Source organism: Athene cunicularia (assembly GCF_003259725.1).
Source record: "Athene cunicularia isolate RWA chromosome 5 unlocalized genomic scaffold, athCun1 chr5_part1, whole genome shotgun sequence".
NCBI classification, from domain to species: Eukaryota; Metazoa; Chordata; class Aves; order Strigiformes; family Strigidae; genus Athene; species Athene cunicularia.
In genome coordinates this window covers 18,490,883-18,513,815 of record NW_020799101.1, presented here as the reverse complement: position 1 = coordinate 18,513,815, position 22,933 = coordinate 18,490,883, and the positions used below count along the sequence as shown (strand labels likewise).

Here is a 22,933-nt window from a genome sequence, read left to right as displayed (position 1 = left end):
AGGGGGTTCTCTCTTGCTTCAGGGATTGTGGTTGCAGGATCTTCTTTTTTCCAGGTTCGCCAGCCAGAAATGGGCTGGGTATTGGTCAGTGGGTGGTGAGCAATCACATTGTGCATTACCCGTTTGTACTCTATATTACTGTTATTACTGTTTTATTTTATTTCAATTATTAAACTGTTTTTATCTCAACCTATGACCCTCCAATTCTCTCCTCCCCCATCCCCGGGGTGGGGTGGGTGAGCGAGTGGCTGTGTGGTGTTCAGCTGCCAGCCCTGTTTAAACCACGACAGTCCTTATAAAGCAAAATTATGGTAGGTATCCAGCCTATTTCTGAAAAAAGAAAGCTAGTATGACTAAATTAATGGATTCTGAAATCTTCAAATCCATGAGGCCTCTTTTTTAAGACAAACAAACCAACCTCAAGCTATATTCACACTCTTTTGGTCACAGAAAGATGCATAACGAAATCTTAAAATGCATGTAAGACAAGATGTTTAATCAGCATATTCACTTCAACAGGACCTAAATCCCCAGTCCAGTCAGATAAACTTCAGTATTGTCAGTACATATCTCTGTATCCTAGATAAACAAGATACATTCAAAATTTGGTCTACGGTGATGGCACAATAAATGCAGTAATTAAAATTAATACCTTCTTCAATAAGCCAGAATTATATTTTGATATATATTGGACATGTCAAAATTATATTGTGGCACAGTTATTTTTTCCCCTTGCAATTCAATATATTAAGGTTACTTTTCATTAGCTAAATGTAATAAGCATTTTTAGAACTGAAAACATTCAAATGAATTCTAATTTCCAAATGCAGCTCTACACATTCTCCAAGTAATCCCTTCAGTTAGAAAATGCATCATTATATATTAATTAAATATCATCACTCAGAATCTGAACAACATGATACAGTAAGCAACTGCAGAAGGCTATAATTGCTTAAATAAGCATGTAGTGTAGTCTTCACTGCAAAGGTATATTTTCTCTGTAAACAGGCTTTCTCTTTGCAAATTAACCTGTCATAATGAATAACTAAACAGTCAACAGAGAACATACATCTAGAAAAATAAACATTGGACAGAAATGGAAAAGTACTTAAATAACTAATTCCTGATTTTGAGAGCATGAAAAAAAAGCCATTTAGAGGACTCCAGTAAGGTTACTTTTTAAATTTGCTGTTAGGCAATAAGAAGCTAACATTCAAATATTTTTCACAGAAATAATTTTTTAAAAATTACAGCCATAATTATCACCCACTGTATGTCTCACCAAACCAGCGCTTCATCATAAAGTACTAAATATTTGCAATAATTGAAAAAAAGAAAAAGTAGAAAGGTAACACTACAAAGATCACTGTGGTTTCTTCAATATGACTAAAATTTTCTGTTCAAGAGAACTGGAGGTTTTTATTAAAGGTTTAAGTGTCTGACTTCTTCTCCACACCTCTGGGAAAATAAGCAGTTCTCAGTCTCAATAGAAGCACCACTTGAGATTTTACTTCTATTCATCTGATACCAAGAGGAACAATTTAATTTTCTCTAAGAAAAATATAGACTACAGGTGGGAGACATCCTCAAAAGCAACAAAATTTATTTCAAAGTGGAAAAAATATAATGGGAACATTGTCCATGAGTCCATTTGCACTTCGGCCTTCTTCAGAGAGGATGCTGAACTCTCAGCACTGAACTCTCTTGTAACTCTGCAGAGAAGGAAACTGATAACTGGGAGAAATGGAAAGTGTATGTGAAGAAGAAATGTGGCTGACCTAACACGCAAAAAAGCATCAGAGATGCTCACCATGTCTAAGAATCACAGTCTGTTGACCTGCAAAAGACCCAGCTACGGAGATTTGAATTCTACCAAACAGAATATTTATATTAACTTTTTCCTAGTAGGTCTATTACATGACTTGTTTGCTAAAGAGCTTCTAAACTTGAATGATGCAAGCTAGAAAATACCACTCAGAGCAAAAAGTTTCCCTTGCAAAAACAACAGCTCTAAGAAAACATTATAGGCATGTGAAAATAAAAATAGACTTACTGTGCTTTTAATGATGAGAGCAGGGAGAACAAAGAACAGCAGAAATACTACTTTCCTGGTTTGCTGATGACCTGCTGAAGCCCAACAAGCTAGCAGCCACAAATATATAATCAGATATAGAAGCTAAACAGATGTGGATAATTATTTTTAAAAGTAGTAACAAAAGGCCTAGAGAACTCACTACATCCGACTCCACAGTAATTTTCCCAGTTCACTATTTTATTTTTTTGTTAAACAAGTCCCATCCTGTCTAAGAGAGAATCAACTTTCAACAATGGTATGCAGAAAGACATGATAGAAACTTCCCATCTTATCTAAAAGACTTGAAAAATCAAGGATTATGACCATAAACAGTTACAAAAATTAATATGCAATGTATGCATTGCAAATCCATATGCACTGTAATTTTAGCATCACAAAACTGCCCCTTGTTACATGCTGCTTTTTCAGACTGTTTTGCATGTGTTAAGGTGGCTGCTATTTTCAAACAAATCTATCAAACTTGAAGGTTTACCAGCGACTTGACAGTGTTATGCTATAATAATGAAACAGAAGAAGTGTTAGCAAGGCAAAACGAAAAGAATTTGTCATGATATATGGAAAAATAAATAAAATTCTGCAGCTGGTATTTCCCATCCTCTGTGATAAAAATACACGTTTTAAATGTATTCTATAATCAATAGTTTACACTTGCGTAGAGTGAAATAGCACATTATTTATAGCCTATGCTCTCCTATTTTCCTTTTAGCTGATGAATTTATGCTGAAACACATCCATCTAATGGAAGTATGACTTTGCACAAGAAATCATTTATTAACTCCTTCTTTCAAAGGCATATACCAAGACCTGTTGCATGTTTAGTCACTGTAAGTAACTATTTTCTGCAAGTGCAAAAAACCTGTGACATGGTGCATCAGTTTGAAATAAGCCATTCCATCAGACTAACAATGAATAAACATAGTTGTGTGTCTACAATGACAGACACAGAAGCATTTTAATGTAGGGATTTTTAAGGGTGTCCATATCATAAGGTTTAAAAACAACTGGACTGACCACTAATGCTTACAAGTAAAGATAATTCTCCATAAAATAAATGCATAATTTTTTTAATGGGGAAAAGAAACTACAAAGTGTATGTAATTTGTTTCCAAAATGCAGTATATAAAACTACTTATCTCGTTTTCTCTAGTAAAGCAATTCTTTTGAAAAATGAAAAGTGTGTTTTTTAAAATGTGCTCTGAATAAAACTTCCTAGGAGTTCAGTATGGATTTTCTTTTTTTTTTTTAAATGAGGACAACCAGCTGATACTACTACAGCTGATCACTCACTAAACTTAACCAAAGCAACTGATGAACAAATAGGAACCTGCGCCAGCAGGCAATACTTTTGTTCACCGCCTGTCCTACGTGTCCCTTCCTGCCTTGCCCCCCTTCACTTGCCTTCCTCGATACCCAGCACAGCCAGGAACAGCTCTGTGCTCTGTGTCACTGCCGAAGCAAGCTCCAAACCCCAGTTTGTTATTTCTTTACCCTTCCCCCAGTGCTAACATACCCCCCTAAGGTATCCAATTGCTTCCCCTGCTGCAAAACACTTGTTGCTAGGAGAAAACCTACTGCTTGGCAACAGATTTTTAAAACAACAACTTTGGCTTTGTTACTCATTGAACTTTACATTGCCAGCATGGAATAACGAACATGCGTGGTTGTTTGTGCATCTGTGTATTTATAACCTCCTTGAAAATGACTGACCCCTTCCAACAGGGATGTGCTTGCCTTTTTGTTACTGTTCAAAGCAGATAATGCAGAAAAGTTCAAAACCGAAGTTTGTTTTTTAAAACTGCTGATTGTAGCCTTCCACCAAGATGGAAGCTCTCGGGGAAATGAATTTCCTGTTAAGACAACATGATCTTGCAATAGTCGGCTGTAATTTTGATTTACACTTTATGTGAACGCCTATCAGCTTATAAAACCAGCATAACTACCATGCTAGATGGCAAGAACTAATTTGAGTATAGCAAGCACATTGGAAACAAATAAAACACCTTAGTGGTAGAGTGAAACAGCTAGTGACTTCAGAGACTAATTTTTAATCTCCACCTGAAAATTATACTGAGGGTCTTATTTCATACGTTGTATCTACACAGTAAAATCACAGTTCTCCCTTCAGAGGCCAGGTGGCTACAGCTCTGGCAAGTACTGCATCACCATTGGCATCAGGGAATAATTAAGTACAACTTTAGTCCTCAGATTATGGCTAGTCCTGAACTTGGAGTACTAGTTATCTGGTGCAAATGTTTTACACTTTCTCCCAGCTGTGACACTATGAGGCGACACTGAAGTGCAGGTGACTCGTCTCTCGATCTCCTCCCTCCATCTTGAAGCTCAGCAGCACTATGTCTTCCCTCCCCGCCCTTCCAGCACTGAAGCCACATCAGCATCTTCTCACCTTTCCCACAAACGAGAAAAGATGTATAGCATCCTTCAAGTAATACATACACCTGTAACAAAAACCGGTGCTAGAGATCACAGCTCAGACAGTGCTGTTTATGAAATGGGCCCACAGAAATTTCCTTAATTCAGTATATTCTTGTATATTGTCATTCATACGCTCACCCTTTGTTCCCTATGTAGACATTCTGTAGATATAAGTGCATGACCTAATTACGGTACTGAAATCCTACCATTTTATCAGTCTAATCTGTGGCTGTATTTCAACATTGCCTGGTTTCAAAAGCAAGGGTAGGTTTACTGCATCATTGTGCTACCTATAGAGACTCCCAGGTACTGTTTGTTACTGATGCCATTGTCTTCCCAGTTTGTTAGTCACAGGGTCAGAAGTAGAGAAAATTGCTATTTCTGTTATTCAAGACTTAGGACTAATATAAAAGTGCTTTCAATTAAAAAAAACCCACCCAAATCCTCCAAAAATTATACAATTGCAGAACAGGTTAGAGAAACAGAAAACCTCAGACCAAGATTCTTGAAACGAGGAGTCTCAAAGTCTGCCCACTGAGTCAATATTCAAGCATTTGAGCAAAAGCTGGATTTTTCAGAAGAATTAAGGATACTGAGAATTCAGAATTTTTATTCCTTTAACTAAAGATTTGATTTCAGCTTAGTACATCTCCAGGTTCCTAGTTTTGAAAGCTTGTGCTCCATGCAAAATTATCATAAAGAAATTAATGATGTTCTGTGCATCAGACAATCACTGATAGACTTAAAGAATAAATAATCAGAAATAGTAAGCAGTGACTTTATAAGAAGCTGCTTTTCATTACTGACAGTTTTTTCTATAAAATTACAATGAACATAGTGGTGGTATGTGGCTTCTAGAAATAGTTATTAAAAAAACTGATCAAATGTTCTAATGAAGAAATCAATCTGAAGTCAGGGGAATAGCTTGTATATCAAAGAAAAATCGGAGTTGCAGATCCAGTATTTGGTTCTGTGGTTAAAATTCATAATTGGTAGAACTGCCAGAGTTCAAATTGAGTACTTTGGAGATCTTTAGCTCGATAGTCACTATATTGAAAGCCAACACTTGTCATCCATACTTGTACACACTCAATACTACTTGTCTGAACTTCTGAGTCAATGAAAAAGGAATCAGAAGTGAATGATACTCTTCTGAAGTACCTTTTTTGCATTTATACATATGCATTTCTCTCAAATATTCTGACAAATGCTGTATTAAATATTCAGAGTCAGAACTGCAGTATAAGATAAAAGATGACCAGTCCTTTCATTACTAAAGTAAACCAGAAATTCAACGATTAAAGCACATATTTCATATTTTTATTCCTTTTGCCCTTAGCCAAAGAGACTTTTGCATATAGAGGTATGTACATACATATGTTATAATTGTGGCTAACGTCACTGCTTCAAAAGTGTTATGACACCACAGCAGCACATAGGCATTGAAGTAACCTCTAAGAAGAAGAGGTTATTTTTAATATAGCATTAATACTTTTTTTTTTTAATAGCATCCCCAGGAAACAGAGCACTTCCTCCCCCCCCAAAACAGACGTGAATTGCCATCTCCTCAGGCTTAATGCACTACAGTGGGAAAAGCCATCTTCATGGCTGTTTGCAAAATTCTCCCGGCATGAGAGGGAACGCACCCCTTCTCCTCCTTGATTCTTAAATGAAAGGCAGAAGTTGTAGGTAGACTGGTCAGTCTGACAGGACAACTGCCAGCAGATCCATCTTTAAGGGAAGGCTATTTTCAGTGTGGAGGGAAGGCATACACCCTCCCATCTGTGCACCATCAGGCAGAGATCAGAAGAGCCAAACCTTAACCATTGCCTAAGAAAGGGCTTTTAGCACTTTCATAAATACAAAACAAAGTATTTCTTTATATACTGACTTATGTTTCACAAAACTGAGGAAAAAAAGCTTTGGACAATCAAAGAGAGAAACCCAAACAGCAGTGTTTTGTAAAAAAAACAATTAAAATAATTTTTAAAAAACCTAAAAATAAATTTAATGTATCTCAACAAATCAGCTTTTGCCAATACTGATCTGGAAACAAACAGGTAAATATAATTGAAGTATCACCTACCTTTTATAATTCAACTCCATATAAGCCTATCAGGTTTTCTCACAACTATCTTTTTGTGGATCACTGTTAATTTTTTATTTAAAACTTGTAAAAAATAAAGTATTTTCAGTTTAATTAACATCAGATCAGAAGAGCCCTCTGAGGTCATTCAATTTGCTCCCCTTTTGTTACAGACAACCTTAGCACAGGGTTTCTGTTTCACAGTGTTTAGCTTGGAATCCTCTTCAAACCATTTTCCCAATTTTTTCCCTACCCAGTTTGCTTCAGTTTGTTCCAGTGCCAGTGTATTCTAGCCTTATTTTGATTATGCATATTCTGTCATGTTTATAATGAGCATATATTATTATTAAAGTTTCCTACTCCTCCCAGGAAACACTTCAGAGAATTTCCAGTCTGCAACTCAGTCACCTCAGTGCTCATTGTGTATAAGGACAACCCTGATGAAAAGCAACAGGCCAGTTTTTTCATCCAGCCACTTTATTTGGGATTACAAGAGAATCCCAGGGCCAGCTGGGGAGGAAACCCCAAGTGAAACTTCAGTTCACACTGAGGGTACACCTGCCCTGTTGGCCAGCCTCTACTGGTTTTACTGGGCATGGCAGTCTCCGTATTTTGGGGACACAAAGCAACCTGTGGAGCATGAACACCACCGCCTTCCATCAGGGAAGAAGAAATCTGTAGGCTTACAAAATTAATGTTGAGACTACACAGTTGACAAGATGCTGACATTGGTAACTGGGACAACATGATGTCTTGTGTTGAGCTTCAACTCCTCAACAATGAAGACTTAGCTCTTGTAGAACAAAGGAGATGTAGCTCAGATCAATTAGTACCTCAGCTCTTTGTCCTCCCCAGTCATTTCCATACTCAGTCTTGCTCTTGTATTTTATATTTGTGAAAGTCATCACATTTCTTTTTCTGAAGGGTCTCCAAGTCTCACTGACACCTGAACTGATGCCTTCCTCCTGCAACTACTCTTCCCAAGTAAAGGTAATATATTAACTATCCTACAATTTTTTGTTAACTTAGGTTTCACTAAATATTACTGGACTAATGATTTGTTATTTCACCCACTAGTTCTTTCAGAATTTTGGCCAACTCCTCCATAATCTTCCACCAGCAAGTACTTGCCACCATTTCTGTACTTGAATTTCCACTGCTAATTTTACCTTTGGTATCCATGATGGGTATCACATTCCTGTTACAGATTAAGGCAAAACACAAGTTTAATGCGGTTAAGGACTTTTTATAAATGGTTATCCATCACTGCACTGATTGACACAGCATGTTAAATCATATGCCATGGTTGGTTTATGGCTCTTGAAATCCATTTTCCAAACTGCATAATAAATTAGTGCACAAGGTTGGAATCTGTAGAGAAAGGGTAATTCAAAATCCTGTTTCTTTCTCAGTCCTTTCCTTTGGTTTACTATTGTCAGCTGACAGGCAGCTGAAGTAGATTTGAATTCTGCTTCCCAGAGTGTCAGAATCTTGTCCATTTGAGTCACTTTTCTAGTTCACTGGAGCACAGTTGGCAGGAATAACACAAGAATGGCAGAAAAGGCACTCCCACACAAAGCTAGGATTTGATCAGAATAAGCAAAGTGGGAAGTTAATGCTCACTGAGTGAAGAGATGAAATGCAGAGTGGCAGCTTCCACTTTCAAGGATAAGAGCTACAGCAACAGCGTGGGTGTGGTGAGGAAGGCGGGAATTCTGGAATTTAAGGCAGCCACTGAGTGTGGGGTAAGACACAAACATTTCCTACCAGCTACTGTATTAAACATCCACAGATTTTATCTTCAGCAAAAATACACAGCTACAAACATTACATTAAATCACATGTAATGTACGTGGCAGAAAGACTACACCTACGAATAAAACTTCCTCCATTTTTAGGAAGCTTAGGGTTTGATTCTGCAGCAAATGAAATGACTTTGGATGCCCAGGCTAAAGCTACATCATTTGTTTTCAACAGAGATCACCAGCTGCTCACACAATGGTATCACAATTTTAAAGGATATTAAGTCTGACGTATCAATTACTTTAATAAATCTGACAGTATTTCATACTGGTTTAGACTTTGTATCAAGAACAGTTATTTCTGGCAACAGTAACCTACCATCTTCTGGCTGGGCACTCAATCTACATGACAAAGCGTCATCACAGACGGTACTTGTATCATAGCATTTCAGAGCCCTCTGGTAAGTTTTTGGGTCTGTGACCCTCATAATACCATCTGTTCTGATGCCATTGTGGCTATCACTTTTTCAAAAGGTCTTAAATTAAAAACCAGACAGAACCCCAAAGAAGCTGTTATCAGCTGTCAGGACAAACTGTAAAAAAGACCATGAAAATTGGAAATGGAAATGGCTTTGCAGCTGATAGACATTCACTTGCTCGTCTTTTGAACATCTGTAACCACTTGAGAACATCTGCTTTATTACTTGCCTCCATTGAGAAAATAAAGGGTTTTGTTTTTAAATGAGAGAATATACTTTTAAAACTATGTCTTGATTTTAAATGTTATTTTAAGGTAGCATAAACCACTTAACAACAGAGAAATTTTAATTCAGAAACCAAGGCAAAAGCAGTCCTTTCTCTTAGTAGGTCAGATCACCTCTCACAGAAGGCAAGTATTTTTCCAAAGTGATACCGAACACAATCTTTGTCCATGTAGATTTAGAGTTCTGAAACAATTTTGACACTGTGTATTGTACAGAAGAAATTTTATATCTTCATGATTTAAAAAAAAAAATAAATTATTACCACTACCCTTTACTGATAAGGTCTTTATAACAATCACAATTCACTATTTTGTCTAAATATGTTATCCTATCAAGTTATATAGCTAACTAACTTAATGGAGCAGAATACATTATGTTATATCCTGGAATAATTTTTAAAAGTCAACTTTTAACAGTTACCTCCACAAGCACTGACAGTCATGAAGCCTGGTTTGGTTTTCTAATAACTGTGTCTTATATAGAACTTAAAAACTCTCGCTCGCATGTGTACTTGCTGATATCTAATAAAAATTTGAAATCTTTAAAACAGCTTTGGTAGCTCTTCTTCCTGCGTCTATTTTTGTAATACTTGCACAAGCCTTTATTTTTTTTTTTTTCGTCATTCCCTCTTCTATTCAGATGAAGCTGACTAAAGAATTTAAGTTATGAAGGCAAAGCTGATGAACACACACAAACAATAATGATTTAGTAAGCCTGATTTCCTAAGGATATCAGTCTTAGACAGCAAGTTCAATGTGTGTGATATAAACAGTGTATCAGTATTGGCTGAAGGAGACCGAACACACTGAACTGCAACAAATCATTCTACCAGCATCACTGATTAAAAAGTCTAATCAATTACTTACAACACAGGAAAAAAATTGAACTAAAATGTTAATTTCAGATACATCCATAAAAGAAACATTAATAACTTCACTTATGAAGTTTAGTTCCTGGGATAAGAGAGAAGCATTTAAAAACCCTGGGACTTTTCATCAAAGTATTTAGAAAAAAATTTTGAAGGAATCAAATGTCTGCATCCTAATGGGCCTACTAAACCACGCTATATTGCTCAAGTGTTTCGGGTAGTGCCTTTCCTCACAGTGCTTAGCTTTTAACGGTTTTTGTATTTCTGCCAAGAAAGTGCTTTGCTAATGAATTGCTTCGCTTGGTTCATCTGAGCAGTACTAAAAGACTGAAGATTTCTTCCAGGTCAAATGCTTTATGTGAAGATACATGGCTCCTGAGTATGAGCGCTCCACTTTAACATCTCGATGTTTTGCTAATACTTCTTTTCCCTTCAGTTCTATGCCAGTTCTTAAGAAAGAAAAGCTGTTTCTAAAAGCAACTTTAAATTCAATGTAAGGGTTATTTCTTGAAAGCCAGCTTCCTTTTAGCACCACAACAGCTTCTATTATAATGCAGGATTTCTCAGATTTGTATGAAGAAGCCACACATATAAACTACATGCATGTTTCAGGTCAGAGATTAGCAGAAAGGAGTTGTAATGCATTGTTATGTACAGAGCTTTTTCTGTTTCCCAAGACTCCAAGTGCATCTTAGTACAAAACTACATTCAACCTCAACATCTGTTCAATAATAAATATTTACAACCATTCTGACTCTGCCCTCTCTTGTTTACCTCCCACTAATCAGAGTGGGAACACAGAGTTATGGTTTGCCATGCCTTACCAAACTTATCTTCTTCCCCAGAGGATGCTACCCCTCTTCAGGAAAAAGCTGGCTTGAAAAGTCTTACTCAAAACTGTATTTATTGCATATAATGGTAATTACATAAGCACACAAACAGCTAACAGCAAAAGGAAATTTATGACATTAGTTCTCCAAATCTGACTCATGCTACATATAAATAAATATGCAAGAGTTATATATGTGCTCAACAATTCATATTAGGGGCTATATCCTCCAACTTCCCCCAAGGGCATAAACCAAGACATAGTTCTTTTCTGTTCAAACCCAGGTAGGAGTATGATTTGTAGGACAGGAGCATGCATCAAAGCAAAGACCAGAACAGAACATCTGAGAAAAACTAGCAACCCATTATGATGAAAGCAGCAATCTTTTTTCCTTCAGATTTCTATTTCCAGAGAGTTCCTATTTAGTGCTGGTTTAAAGTTAGCTTTTCTTGAATTTTGAACTTTCTACTGAGTAAGAACATGATAGGAAACAAAGATCTATGGAAGCAGTTTATCTTTATTACCTATAAAAGTCCATTACTATAAAACAGTGGTAAGTTTAACTGAGCTCTCAAAACCCAATCAAAAGGGAATCACAAAGTACTAATGCTACAGATACTGCTAAACCAATCTGCTATCCAGTCATCTCCTTCACTAACCATCTCAGCTGCAATGACTTGGGAAATACTACATTTGTTGAGCAAATCCAAGACAACATTGACAAAATCTTCCAGAAAATAAGATAGTTGGGGGAAAGAGAAATCTATGTAAATGAACTGATTTATTATTTAAAAGTATTGAAAGTTCTGCAGTGAATTTGAGACAATGGCCTCATTTTCCTTGGCTGAGCTGAAATGGCTATCAAGGAGCTGCCACATATCCCCCCACCTAAACTGCATGTGAAGGCAATAACTATCAAAAAGATAATTTTCACTGATAAACGATAGAGCTGTTTTAATCTTCTACATTTTAACAGGAGGTCCATCAGTGACAATGCTAAATTTAAATATCATAAGGGAAAACCCTCCTTAAGTCTGTCAATCATTTGCATGTCCAAACCCTCAAAAGGCACCCTGCAGGCTCCTGTCAGCAGGCAGCGGGAATAACGATGCTGCTGCTGCCCTAACAAGATTGACTGATACACTGGAGATCTCTGTGGGGAAAATTATTTTCTTCAGAGTGCAAAGGCATTGGAAAGCACAGGAGTTAAATAAGACTCCCATGAATCTCATGCTCAGAGTGAGAAATCAGGAGGCTTGTACTGTATTTAAAGCTAAGTAAGTCACAGCATCTATACCTCAGTTTCCCCATTTCTTGACTGAGAGTAAATAATACATATTTCAGGGCAAAACATATGTTGACCACTCAAAGCTGTTATGAAAACAAATATGATAACTTTTTGAAATATCTAGACTCATGATTTAGGAAAAGAGTAAAAATATTTCGGTCATTGTCTTACTGCCATACCAACTGTCTTAGTTGCCACACTAACTGCAGTGGCTGAACTTAACCAGTTACTTTCTATTCCTCTAAACTTGTTCAGATGCTTAAATATTCATGTGTAAAAATATAAAGAGCTGAAACTAAAAATGCAGCTATATGTGCAAATATAAAATATTGAATTCAAGATTTAAATCAGCTATTGGTTCAATTATGTAAAAATTTATAGTGTGGAAGTAAAAAAAAAAAGACTGTAACTAATGGTATTTTTTTCAAATGCAAATAGTTGTTTGCAAAATCAGTGTTTTAAAAACTGTACAGAGTAATTTCATACATACACGATTAACTGTTGAAACTAAAAAGCTCTTATCTTTTTGTTCTCTATAAAGTCCATGGATATTAACATCAGAATTTAAAAGGTGCCGGTCAACACTGTACTGCTGAAAACGATATAAGCCCAAAACAGCTTTCTGTTTCCAAGTTTAGCATTACTAAATCTCACTCATGATGTATTTTTCCACTCATAGGAATTTAACCAAGTAGTTTATAATTTACCATGATAGAATTGGCATTAAAAGTGTTAACAACTCTACATCTGCTTTCACTATGTTTCATGTGGAGTGAACTTTGGATTAAACACACATAGCTATGTTTCCCTGCAGATGGCAGGGTACTTGAAAGAGCCTAGGTTTAGAAACATTGATGCTTCTGCTTTACACACAGGTAACTGTCTCAAGCACATAAACTCTACAACAGAGCCTCTGATACAGGTTCACCCAGTATGCAGGTTAAACATGGTCTGCTTACTATGGCTTCAGTGATCCTGCAGGCTTGACCAGACTTTTCAATCACTACCCAATTAAGTTAACACAAATTGAAACTCAGAGCACTATATCACAGAACCAAATGGACACCATCAATTCCAGTTTACCAAGACACTGGCTTGTAACTTTAATGTTGATGTTAATATTACATCATGTTACAGCAACAGCATAAAAAGATCCTTTATTCTCAGCAGAAAAGCAATTAAAAAGGCATCCAGACTTTCAAAGTAAAAGTAAAGGAATTTTCTTTTCCAAACTAATGTAAAACCTAAACCAGAGATTCAGATAATCAAGTTGTGAGAACTGGATTTATCTCTGTCCTAGAAAAGGACAAAAATGAAAATTAAATCAGTGATTAGATACCAAATTAATAGTGTAAGCATTTTTACTACCAAAAAGTAGTATACTATTTGTATTTCAGAAAGAAAAGTATTGTTTCAGTTTTCTTATATTACATGCAAGGCCTTAGAACAAATGTTGAAAAAGGAATGGTTAGAGCCACTAAGCCAGCCTGTACAGTATTTGATTAGATAGATTAATTCCAGAGGAAAAAAAAGACCCCCAACCAAAACGCCCCCAAAACCCACTTGTAGAACTAATTTGTCTGAATTTCAGCAAAGTTTCAATATAGCTGGATATAGGAAAACAAATCAAACTAGAGATGGCATAGATCAGCACAAGAATATAAAAATTAGCTAAGAACTACTTTCCACTGGTGATAAGTAGACGTCAAGGTCCAGTCTAAGTCCATAACTTAAATTATTGCCTTAGCACATAGGTATCAAGAGTGATGATGAAATGTGATTGCAATGAAACTAAAGTCAGAAGCAGGTCATCCAAATGCTTTTAGTAAAGAGCTCCTGCAGTCCCCAGCTTTGGCCACAATGGTTTTACTTAAAGACTATTCCTATCTACTATTCCCTAACTCCAGTTACAGTAGACAGCAGTCAGTTTTATTCAGAGAAAACAGTGCCCTTCTTCAGTGAGATGCATTATGCAAGGCAGCCAAACAGCATGTCTCCTCTCCCCTACTGAGAAATCAAGAGATGGCAGCTTTCCGAAGAGTAGTTGCTGCACATAACTCTCTTCATACCATTTGTTGCTACTTGTTGACAAAATATACTCTAATATGAAGAATAATGGAAAAATAATCATCAAACCTTAGAAAGAAACATAGATCTCAGTATTGGACAAAACACAGTTCAGATCTTCCAGTGAGTTAAAGCTCACTGAAATAATTGTTTTCTCTGATCATCTAGATTAAAATAATATCTGACATAAAAAACAGCCTGGTATTAACCTTAAAGGCTAATTCTTTAATGCCATCTAAATCCAGTTATCTACCAGTAAACACAGTCTATGTTTTGGAGAAATTATATTACCATAGAAATTATAGTACCGTTGGTTGAATCTTTCCAAAGTGCAAGGTTCAATTCATCTTTAAACTGTAGACTCATGAGCACCGGAAAGACTGCTAGGTAGAATACTGGCAAGTAGGGAAGTAAAGCTTCAGTAAATGGAAAAGTGGTCTTCAAATAAAATTTAAAATGAGATGAGTTGGAGAGATAGAGAGACATAAAAAGACTGTTCCAGACTGGGGATTTGCAGAAAAAACTGTACCAGAGTAGACAACTTATCTGGGGAATGCAGCTGTTTGACATAACCCTGACAAAAGCAAGCATTAAAATCATTTCCCGAGGGACAGTTGCTTCCAGATCTCTATTTTTGCATTAAGGTAGCCACTTGCTGCTTGATGAGGATAAGATAAAGCACATTTTTTACTAACAAGTTGTTTACAGTGGCTAGTCAGAAAAAAGGCAATCATAATTGCTTAGGTAACTCCTGGTCCTCTCAAGAGCAGTCTGTTGTCTCAGGAAACGGCTTATGCTAAAGCAAGTGAAGCCTCCCTGTTATAGATGTAAAGCAAAAAGCAAGAGGTAATTTCATCAGCACACCAGAAATGCACCTGAGAACTGCAAGCGATTTATAGCAAACTACATGTGCTGATCACTCCCACACAATTTTATAATAACGTTATTGTAAGAGAGACTGCTAAAGAGCTACATCTCAGACTCTCGGCTATAATGCTACAAGTTTCTGACACACATTTACTAACAACCACAACTAAACCACATAGTTTGTCTCATTCAGACTGCTGTTGATGGTAGCATTTAGTTATATTTCACCAGTATGCAAAATTATGCAACACAAGAAAAGAAAAAAAAACCCAAAATGAACAACACATGTCATGTCTCAAATGTCTTCCTATAGTTAATGAGTTCTTACCTACTGAATTCTAGAACAGAACCTTTCTCAGGAACAGGAAAATAAAATCTCTTTCATTCATTTAAAGTTGAGCATGGCTGCTCTCTCCAGCCTTTTTCACATTCTTTATATTTACCCTAAAATAAATCCTTAAAAATATTTATTTATTAATTATATGAAATTCAATTATAAATAATCAGATGCCAGATGTTGCCTACAAGCAAAAGCCCTTAGAGACTACAGGAAAGACAACCATGCATACTAGGTGTCACATAGCTTTGAGTTCTCAGCTCCAGCTATAAAGTAATACTTTAATAAATTCAGTGAGCACAAATGCCCAGGGAAGCAAAATAATCACAATTAGCCCAGTGCATACTTCAGCAGAATGACCTAATTTTAAGAGTGTTTTGCAAAGCAATTCTCATATTGAAAGGCTATTACACAGAGCAAAATAAAAATTGTATTTCTGAGATCCATGAATAAAAGCACCAACAATTATCCATGAAAATGGATGTAAGAAACTACAGAGGATAGTAGAGAATACCACACATTTTCAATTTCTTCCAGGCCTTCTCTTGTTTCTACTTTATTCTTTTTAAAACAAGGAGAACTCAAATATCAAGAGCAACTATTAGCATTTTACTGACACGAGGCCTCCTGGCAATATCCTGAATTACTGGGACTAAGACTATTGACATTTTCATTCTGTTGCATTAGTTTTGCTTGTTAGCCTTTTTCCACTAGTAAAAATCTATGTTTTTTCCCTCCATCCTCTTTTAGGTGCCCAGTTATCCAGCAAAAGTCATGGAGGAAAAGGTAAAGATTACTCCGGATATTAACAAAACCCAAGTGACAATGACTTTAATGTAGTCAGGCCTTTAGAGGGCAAAATGCGTAAGGAGATGTATGGACTCTGGAGAGACTTCTAATAGGAATTATCCTTTCTAACACCTACAAAAAAACCCCTAAAAAAGTCAATTTTTCATTATACAGTGATCAGATGCTTTTACTACCAATTGTTTATTTGTACTTAGTACTATGAAATAAAGAGATACTCCCAATGTAAACAACCATAGACATAAATATTTTGTGTTCTTTAAATAATATTAGACATATCTTTGTCTACAGAAGCCTCAATGCAGATCATTAAGATATACTTGAATCTCCCATGAAAAAATGATCAAAAGAGACAGAAGCCCAGAAACGTAATTTGTGAAGATCCCAACTGAGGCTTTTCCAGTTGCATTGTTTTGTCACTGACACTTTTGTACGCACATTCCCCAAACATACTGCATAAACAGACCACTTAAGGAGCATGACTGGAGATATTTTGGAAACAACTGGCCACTCTTACAGTTGCATTGTGTCTGCATGCCAACCCAAAATCAAACCCCAAACAGCCAAATCAAGCTTATAAAAATATCAGACTGGCAACAAACAAAAATGCATCACTATTAACTAGCTATCAGAGAATGGGCCATTTTACGGAACTGCGGGGTACTGGAACGCCTGCAACGACCAGTTGATAACAACTAGGTTGCATGGCACCTAGGTGCCAAACTAGGTTTGGCAGAACCTTACTTTCACAGTGCAAAGACAATACGATGTATCCAAAATAATAAGGCAGGTTTGTAGCAGCGAATATATGTATACACACATATATGTGTTTATTATACATGCATGTATGTAAAACTCAATACAGTTGATAAAGATCTTTTACACCTTCCTTCCATGATTGCTATGGGTAAAGTACCATGGAAATGGGGGAAGAAAGAATAAAATCTGTGCTTTGTAGATTTTACCACTGGTAAAAACAAGGAAAGTGTTGATTAATAGGAAGACTGTACAAGATTTTGTCCACAAACAAGTGTTCCCATCATGTCATACAACAGAAATCATAAAAATAAAAAAGGAAATAACTTTGAAACAAACAGGAAAAAAACCAAACTTTCTTGATTATTCACCTTGATTCACACTGTGTTTTATTTCAAAAGCTAATGACTACACAAGTTGGTATTATATGCTTTTTATTGCACTAAGCACCAATGGTTTTCTGTTGTAAGGCTAAAATAGGAAATAATATTTTCAATGCAGAAAAGAATATAGCCTGTGAGTGCCACATGGCAGGTAAAACATTTAAAATGTATTCAAATTGTCCTTGAGTCACTTGGACTCAACGGGCATGTTCCAGGTTAAAATAGAAGTAGAACTGCCATTGTTTTCTCAGAGTGCAAGGTGCGACTACTTGAACTATTTAGATCCACAGTGGTCAGATCACAGTAAAATGCCTTCTGTAAGAAGCAGTGAGTTTTTAGCTGAACAGATGTTTTGCTTTCTCTACTTTCAATGAAGCAACCTCGAAGTTTCTGAAGGGAAAATCCACAATATTTTACTAACAAATCTAACAAAGCCAATTACCATTATTTCTCCGTTCTTCTTCAACCACTGTGTGCATAAGGATGCACTTAAGAGAGCAAGTCCAACGAGCACTGTGATTGGCATTAGCATTTAGCTCTATGGTAACCAGTTATAACACAAACCACCCACAAGAACCAGCATAATGTGCTCAGGATAAGCCCATGTGGTCTAAACCAACAACCAGTATAGCAGCCTGGCAATGAAAATCGAATTAGTTATAATGCATGTTCCCCAGATGAGGTCCTGGTTATGAAAGGAAGAATACTAGAGAATACTGTCTCAGTGAAAGAAAAGAGTTTAGGTGACTGTGTTTAGTCTTTCTCTTCTTTAACTTCCCTGAACCCTTCAAAAAGGGTCAACTCACATTTCTAGTCTTCTCTGCTTTTCTTTGAGTCAGCTCAACATCCTTGACAAGCTCATAAGCATACACTACCCATACGTACTGCCAGGCTTCTTTCTCACAAAGTGTCTTTGGGCTGAAAAAAAATGTAAGAAGCTAATGTAGTTAGAAATAAATAACAACATATTTATAACTGAGAGGTAAAGAGCACATAGTTAATCTAATAATAGTTAATCTAAGCCTTAACAGATCTGACTTAGTTCTGCATAATAATAGGAAACTTAAATAGCTATCTAACAGTGTAAAGTGGGGAATGTAATTCTTTAAGATAATGCTTTTTGAAAACTAATTTCTACATGAGTAATTTTAGATAAGTAATTTCTCCCTTTCTGTTTAAGTCTTCTACTCTTAGAAGCAAAGCTATTAATAGGATTAACTGGCAAATACTATGATTAATTACTTAATATTCAAAAAATACTAGAGTCTTCTAGGATTGTAATGGTATAGAGAGGCTGGAAAAACTATTTCATGTTAAAGCTACATTTAGCTAAGAAATTTTCAGCCTGAGAAAGAATATACAGATTTGTTTCCTGGACAATGGTTTGAAATACTCATTGCCATTTCAGGCATTACTGAATGGTGGCCTGTTTCAGGACTTTTCAGACATCAGCAGTAAGGGCCAGTTTCCACAACAGTACCCTGACTGCAGGAGATAAAAGATTGTTTATTCTTTTTTCACAGGGGAGGAAAACAATGACAAAAGCAGGAAGGCAGCAGTAATGCAGAAATCTGGAGGTGATGATAAAGGGTAGGGAGAATGGATAAGGTTGTTCAAATAAATCCATTCTGGCCAAAATCAGGCAGGTGACAAGCAAGTATATAGGACATTCAATTGAAGTGCAAATCATCAGTTTTTAATTTAGTAATTAAATCCCAAATTTCATTGGGTGTGATAAAAAGCTATTTGAAATACAGAACACAAACTGAAGTATTTCAAACCTTTAGAACACAACTTTGCATTGTTTTCCCTGCGTGCACTATACAACCCTTAAAACCAAGAAAGAACACTGCATTTGTTCAAAAGCATTGCTGCTGCACTCTCTGAAGTACACCTAATGGATACTGACATGTTACTGCTTCACTCTTGACATCCTATGAGCAGTCAGAGCTAGTCAAATAGCAAGCTGTTATAACCCCTGGCTTGGAGAAAATTTCAGTTAATGACAAACAGTAAAAAATAGCACCTGAGAAGAAGGTAAACTTAAAATGAGAATTGCTTAACAGAACACAGCAGATGAATGCATGGATTTAAACATTAACTGTATGAGGAATAATTCAGTTGCAAACAACTAAAGAGACTTTTCACAGCATTTTACTTTGAAAGAACTAGTTTTGTGGTTCAGCTGATTTAATTAATAAAACCCCCAACATTTTAGAAGGGACTGAAATAGCAGTGAGCACACACACAAACACACTGCCCCCTGCAGCCAGGTCTCTGTTAGAATCTCTCACATCTTAGGTAATGTAACAGTATAACCCTATCAGTTCCATTTCCCAAGAAGTTTAATTAAGCAGAATACAGCTAAACAAATCGTCATTTATTCGTGGATCAACCCCCCACCATTTGCTGTCACGTAGTTTTAGGCATTCATTACGAAGGCAAATACAGCAAGAGTTAACCTCACCCTCCAAACACCCTCATTTATCAGTATCATTTAGTTGGTGAACAGATCTCTTCCATCACTCTTAACTACTCCAATTTTCACACCATTGCCAAGTCCTCCTGGTATTCATTTTAGTAAATCTTTTAAACAGGAGCAAATCAGTAAAGACCTTAGAGACAGCAACATAATTAATAACTTGATTCACAGAAAACTGTAATTTTAGACAAATACAGTCTTTTAACAGATCATACCAGACAGGAAAAGTCAACCGCATTCTATATTAGACTTCAGGCAGAAACTCCATAGCATAGGACATGCTGCAACTCATAGGAGGAAGCACATCAGTTCTCAAGCCATAAAACTAAATTTTCTAGTCTTTCTACACACACTTCTTCAGTAATTTAGATTAATAAGGTTCTTTCTTTGCAGAAACAGCATATCATATTCAGGGACAAGTATTTAAAGGGAGTTATGGACAAAAAGTTGTATGGAAAAACAGTAAAGCTTTTAATTCTTCACTCCTTTTACCAGAAGATGGATTATAAAAGAAGAAATCTTGCCTATTCCAAACAAGCCATTCTTGTTCATACAAATATAAACCAGTATTTTATTTAGCTTTTCTTCTCTGGACAACTACAAACTACCCCAAATCAAAGATCCACATTTCTAAACCACTAGCATCAGGAAATTTTAAAAACTGATTTCAGGTTCAACTATTTCAAGTAGCTTTATTTGGAGAGGCAGGGCTGGATATATATCCAGAAGTACATGCCAGAACTTGTGCCATCTTTATTTCTTTTTTGCTGCATTTTATATTCTTGCAATTTGCCCAAACCAAGAAATTCACTAAAGCTTATTTATATAAATCTAAGGTCTAAGGTAACTGTTATGTTGAAACAGTAGCATTTTATATTGCTTTCTAGGCACTGCTAGAAAGCCATATCAAATAATTTTAAAATACCAAATTAATCACAGAAAACGAGGTATTTTTTCCACAGAACTTTGGTTCATAAACTGATTGTCAGCTTAGAATTGTGAATAAAAATATTACAAGTTAATGTTTCAGCTGTTGCTATAGAGGCTGGTACCTCCACAGTGCTGTTGCTATAGCTCCCCTGCCACCAAGATCATATCTCTTTATAATAAACAGGTAAATATACACAAAGTGTTGAGATGTACAGATATTCATCTATACACACAGGCAAGAGTAAACACTGCAAACTTCCTCATGAAAATACTTTTTGCAATAGTCACTAGATCAAGAAGGATACAGAATCTTGTACTTCTTCCCCACAAGGAACTACATAGACAAGTATTTTTATAGCATACATCTTTATTACTTGTATTTAAACAGTATAAACCTCTCAGCATCTACTCAAAAGAACATCTTAATAGAGAAAAGTTCTAAAGTAATAAAGAAAGCTTTTATACCAAAATATTAAATTTTAAGAATGCTTAAAAAGGACTGGCCATTCCAGTGAAATGAAGTTATCCTCCAGCTTACACTCAACTGAAAAGCTCATAAAAAGGGAACCTGGATTGGACTCTATTTTTCATCTCACGTGCCTCTTCAGGCAGCTGATTTCTCAGTCATTCTGAAGAGTATTGTGTGTTTACAGACTACTCAAAGGTGGATTCAGAGGAGGGGCAAAAAGATACCCAGAAAAAATATAAGCTTTCATTTTCACTGAACTGCAGTGCTTTAGGTTGACTGCCTGCTTCTTCAGAAAAAGGAACCTTTTGGCATTTGTCAGTAGGCTCAAATATCTTGAAATGCTGAAAAGGTGAAACAAAAAACTTTCCCTGTGCTGCCTTCCTATCTGATCTTTTGTCTCATATGTTCCCCTCCAGGGATGCACAAGAAATTTCTCTGAATAATTCATAAGCACCTAGGTAGAAAACAGCTTCTACTTCTGAACAAAAAGATGGGGTAAAAAGCTGATTGCAGCTGTTCTACTCTGCCCTATCTGTAATAAGAAAAGAAAGTGATTTTTCTAAGACAGTAAGCACAGAATATACACATGTACACATATACGAAGTATATAAACAAACATGCATTTATGCTGGGGAGGGCACCTTTGTACTTAAAGCTACACATGCCTTTGACAGCAACTGATTCTCTAAGAAATCATATAGAATGAAGGTAACCAATCAATCAACACGTAGAATTCATCTTTTAGTTTGGAATTAGAAGAATGACTGCTCTTTCCTCTAGACTACAGTATCTAACTCTTCTCTTATTATGAGCCATCCTTACTGCCCAACAGCACTGAAAGTTAGGCAGATGCAAATGATTTATTTTTCTGCAGTCTCTGTTAGGACTGAAATAGTTTTATATGTCAGCAGATGCTTTTTATGTTCCAACACACACAGAAGAGAGAATAAAAAGGCAGAAAAGATTGTTTCCAAAGCTATTCCGCTAATAAGAAAACTCATAAGTTATGGGTTCCTTGCACAAAGTTAAGGTTTCACAATACAATATCATAAATTGAGACAAAAGTACTTGGAAAACGGTCTTAAGACTTACCAGCCTCTGCATGCTTTTCACATGAGTAGGACTAATAGATAAGGCCTCTTCATACCAGCGTTTGGCTTCATCGATATTTCCACGAAGTTCAGCCACCTGACCTCTCATATAGAGAACATAGTGTGACATCGGAAAGAGATTAGCTGCTTCTTGGGTACACGCTGTGGCCTCAGCAGGCTTCCCAATTCCTATGTAGACTTCAGCTGTGGAATAAATATGAGGACCAATGAATGATTCTTGCTTCACCATATCATGACTAGATGTTGTCACATGTGCTGTATTTGTAAATAGTTTCATTCTAAACAAAGGCTATTTTCCTCAAAAAATTTTGCAGTTTAAGAGAAATTATTACATAAATCATTTTAAACAAATTATTTTTTTAGGAATGTTGCTTTTCTAAATGTAATAGGAGTTTGAACCTCTAAACGACTGTTTTAATCACCAGAAGACTCTTTATAATTTATTTTTAACTGGTCTTTTAAAAAAATTTTAGTTTTATTTTTAAGATGTGAGCATGCCAGTATTCCAGTACTATTTAAGAACAGAAAACCCAACACAAAACAGCACACAGAAATCTTTACAGTAGGTAAAAGGATACAACTAATTACAGGATTTTCAGGGAGCAGTGGCAATTGCTC

The 22,933-nt window shown here is 36.1% G+C and overlaps 1 protein-coding gene across 4 annotated transcripts in view; it reads right to left on the bottom strand.

Moving 5' to 3' along the window:
* TTC7B (tetratricopeptide repeat domain 7B) overlaps positions 1-22,933 on the bottom strand; it is a 120,688-nt gene that overhangs the window by 7,061 nt on the left and 90,694 nt on the right. For all 4 annotated transcript variants that reach the window (XM_026849657.1, XM_026849658.1, XM_026849659.1 and 1 more), the window contains one exon: positions 22,296-22,498. In XM_026849657.1, the coding sequence (XP_026705458.1) occupies positions 22,296-22,498 (203 nt within the window). The remainder of the gene's footprint in view (positions 1-22,295; positions 22,499-22,933) is intronic.